Source organism: Sinocyclocheilus anshuiensis, unplaced genomic scaffold, assembly GCF_001515605.1.
Source record: "Sinocyclocheilus anshuiensis isolate Anshui unplaced genomic scaffold, SAMN03320099.WGS_v1.1 scaffold1677, whole genome shotgun sequence".
NCBI classification, from domain to species: Eukaryota; Metazoa; Chordata; class Actinopteri; order Cypriniformes; family Cyprinidae; genus Sinocyclocheilus; species Sinocyclocheilus anshuiensis.
In genome coordinates, this window is record NW_015538006.1 from 130941 (window position 1) to 134154 (window position 3214).

Consider the following 3214-nt stretch of genomic DNA (forward strand, 5'->3'; position numbering starts at 1 on the left):
CCCTCCAAGGGAGGGGGGGGGTGCCGTTGGGGGGGCGGGCCGGGGTGGTTGGATCCCCTAATATAATGGCAGGGGAAACACTGGAATTTGCCATGATGTGATGCCATAATTTCTATGTGTTGCGTGTTTCAGAGCGAAGCACTGTGTTGCATGCAAAGCTGCTCATGACGGTGTTTTCTGTATCTCAGAGCGGCTCGGTCTGCAGTAAATGCAGAGATGGATTTTATGAGGAGGAGCATCTGCTCCGAGTTTGGGTCACCTTTAACCTGCATTTGGGAATGCAACATCCACCAAACAAAACTTGTAATGAGAAGTGCTTGAAAATAAATGAGACACTTTAAGGGTCCCTGCAGTTTTGCATCAAAATAAAAAGTTTGATGGTTTAACATATGAAAAAGAAGAAATTAGTAATACTGATACTGATAATTGTACTGTAAAATAGTTTTTTTTTTCTTAAATACTATAGTTTTTCAGTGAAATATCACAACAGTAAGCAATCACAATTGATATCAGAAAAATAATAAAACAGAATATAACAGCCCTAACTCTGATGGTTCTCTCTCGCTCAGAGACACTGCACCTTGGTTTGGGCTGCGCAGGCTCTGGCCAGCAGCGTCTTTCCTGTGCCTGGCGGTCCGTACATCAGAACTCCCTTTGGTGGTTGGATCCCCAGATTCTCAAACTTCTCTTTGTGGTTCATGGGCAGAACAATTGCCTCCACCAGCTGCAAAGAGCAAAGCAGTGAGCTCAGAAATATGTCAACTAACATTCTGTCTACAATACTGTCATTGTGAGCAACTTCAATACCTCTTGAATCTGTTTGTCAAGGCCACCAATGTCACTGTACTGCTCTGTAGGCCTCTCATCCACTTCCATGGCCTTAACTCTAGAGTCATACTCAGTGGGTAGAGTCTCCAAAATCAGGTAAGAGTCTTTATTCACACCCTGTGAACAGCAGCAGATGCAAATTCAACATTTCAAAGCAAAAGAGACATTTCAAACAACATTATTTAAGGTTGTGAATATCCTGAACTAATTCGTCAAGGGAAATTAATTCTCACTTACCACAAGATCACCAGGTTTCAGTTTCTCAGCATCCACCAAACCAATCACAGGCAGGAAATAGGTCTGCAATTATAGTACTATGTCATACACTATAAAACCATTAAGCTAAAGTTACATGAATCAGTATTTAAAAAGAAAAACACAGAGGAAAATGTTAGTGATGGAGGAAGGAAAAGCATAATGGCCACACAATAACAATGCTGAAGCTGTTCAAATTACATAATTGACTCACCTGCCGCGTGGAGGTTTTGATGACGGCACACTTGCCCTTCCTCTGCGAGTCCAGATCAATATTGGCTCCATCCTCCTCTTGGTCATTAGGATCTACATCAAGCAGCTTCCATTCAAACACACAACACATACAAACTTTAAATCCCATGCACATACTAGATGCAGACAAAAAAAGCTCCTTATATCCCATTGTAACACTTTAAATAAGATGTCTAGAGGAAAGGAGACATTTTACCTCTATGACGTTGGAGACGAGGTAGGGCAGAGTCTTGTTCACTTTGATTTTTTCTGTGTTTTCCTTGATCTTGTCTTTCATGGCTTGCAGCTCATGAGTGACACGCAGAACCTCACTCTTCATGATCTGCAATCATAAACAATATAATGAGGCACAGAACTGCAAGACGACACTGAAAACAATCATCTGCACACTAAATGTGAATTACAGTATGGAGGCTAACGTTACCTTAATTTCACTGTCCAAAAGACGAGTCCTCTGAACAATCTCTTCAGTGGACATCTTAAGGACCTCTTCGCCGATGCCATCCTATAAAATATAACGGAGGAGTCATGTTTGAATATAAGTTGTCTGTTTTCAAGACTTCCAGCCTCTAACCTCATAAACATCAGGTATCCTGTATACTTCCTATACTCAAACAACATCTCCTGATTAAACTTAATGTGAGCAGCAGGAAACCTCAGTTACCATGATAATCATTAGCTCACCCTGCTAACGTTATCCTAGCAAGCCACAATCACACTTTTACTAAAGATGTATTGCGATCTTTTTGTAATTTTAGACCGAATTAAAATTTGGAGTTGTTCTGTCATTATATACCACGCTGAATGATCGCATGGGCGAATTCACACACTTATAAAGAATGAATGAAGCAAAGTGAAATTCACTGTGTCATGCTATGCTCTTCCATCAGAAAGCCGTCAGACCCGAAGACGGTGCTGAAACACCATTTAAACACGTCTCTCCTAATACATATTTCTGCACATGTGTACAATATTTACCAATTTTGGAAAATAGTATAGAACCACGGAAAAAACACATAACAGACCTCCACTTCATCCCAAACTGATCTGTCATTCAGCGACGACATCTTGAAATGTTGTTTCTGCTTTCTCTTCTTCTTGTAGACTTTTGGCGGTTGGCAAACTTGCTCATTGTGCATTACCGCCACCAATTGGACAGGAGTGTAGAGTGCCAAATTAAAGATTTGAGTCTTTTTTTTTTTTTTTAAAGGGGTCATATGATGCGATTTCAAGTTTTCCTTTCTCTTTGGAGTGTTACAAGCTGATTGTGCATAGATAAGATCCCTGAAGTTGCAAAGACTAAAGTCTCAAATCCAAAGAGATATTCTTTATCAAAGTTAAGACTCTGCCACGCCCCCCTAAAATGGCTCGTTCTAACACGCCCCCACATATCTACCTCACTATGTGGAAATATTAGCATAATGCCGCCCAAATGTGCACGCAAAGAAAGAAGGCGTGGTTTCAGTAACCGCAGTTAGTTTTGAAGCAGCCATGTCAGGGAGATGCTGTGTGTTTCTAGGCAAAAGCAGGTGCATTTAGTCCGAAAGTAGATGCATTTAGGAATCTTTAAGATTACTTACAACAGAACAGCAATGCATTTGGTCCTTAAAAGTTGCAAGGCTTTACAACAATCTATAGTCTTTTTTGCTTTAGAGTTCCTTACACCTTCCATCACTTTAAGATACTGACAGAGCTCAAATTTAAATGGTAAAAACTAGGTGTACACTTTGACCATCGACATTTATGAATGTGATATTTCCCTAATATAATAAACAAATTAAGAACAAAATATAATTTCTTCTCTAAAGGCTTATCATTATAAAATAAACATTCTTATCTTCTAAAGTAATGTCAATTCCCGAAACCTCTTCAAAGAAGA

At 39.8% G+C, this 3214-nt stretch overlaps 1 protein-coding gene across 1 annotated transcript in view; it reads right to left on the reverse strand.

The window, feature by feature from the left end:
- Positions 1-2455, reverse strand: part of LOC107677242 (26S protease regulatory subunit 6A-B) — a 5181-nt gene extending 2726 nt beyond the window's left edge. The window contains exons 1-7 of the mRNA XM_016472069.1: positions 2361-2455; positions 1760-1840; positions 1532-1657; positions 1298-1402; positions 1066-1128; positions 808-945; positions 581-724 (exon numbers count right to left, since the gene is read on the reverse strand). Of these exons, the coding sequence (XP_016327555.1) occupies positions 581-724; positions 808-945; positions 1066-1128; positions 1298-1402; positions 1532-1657; positions 1760-1840; positions 2361-2402 (699 nt within the window). The 5' untranslated portion in view covers positions 2403-2455. The remainder of the gene's footprint in view (positions 1-580; positions 725-807; positions 946-1065; positions 1129-1297; positions 1403-1531; positions 1658-1759; positions 1841-2360) is intronic.
- Positions 2456-3214: the final 759 nt, after the last annotated feature.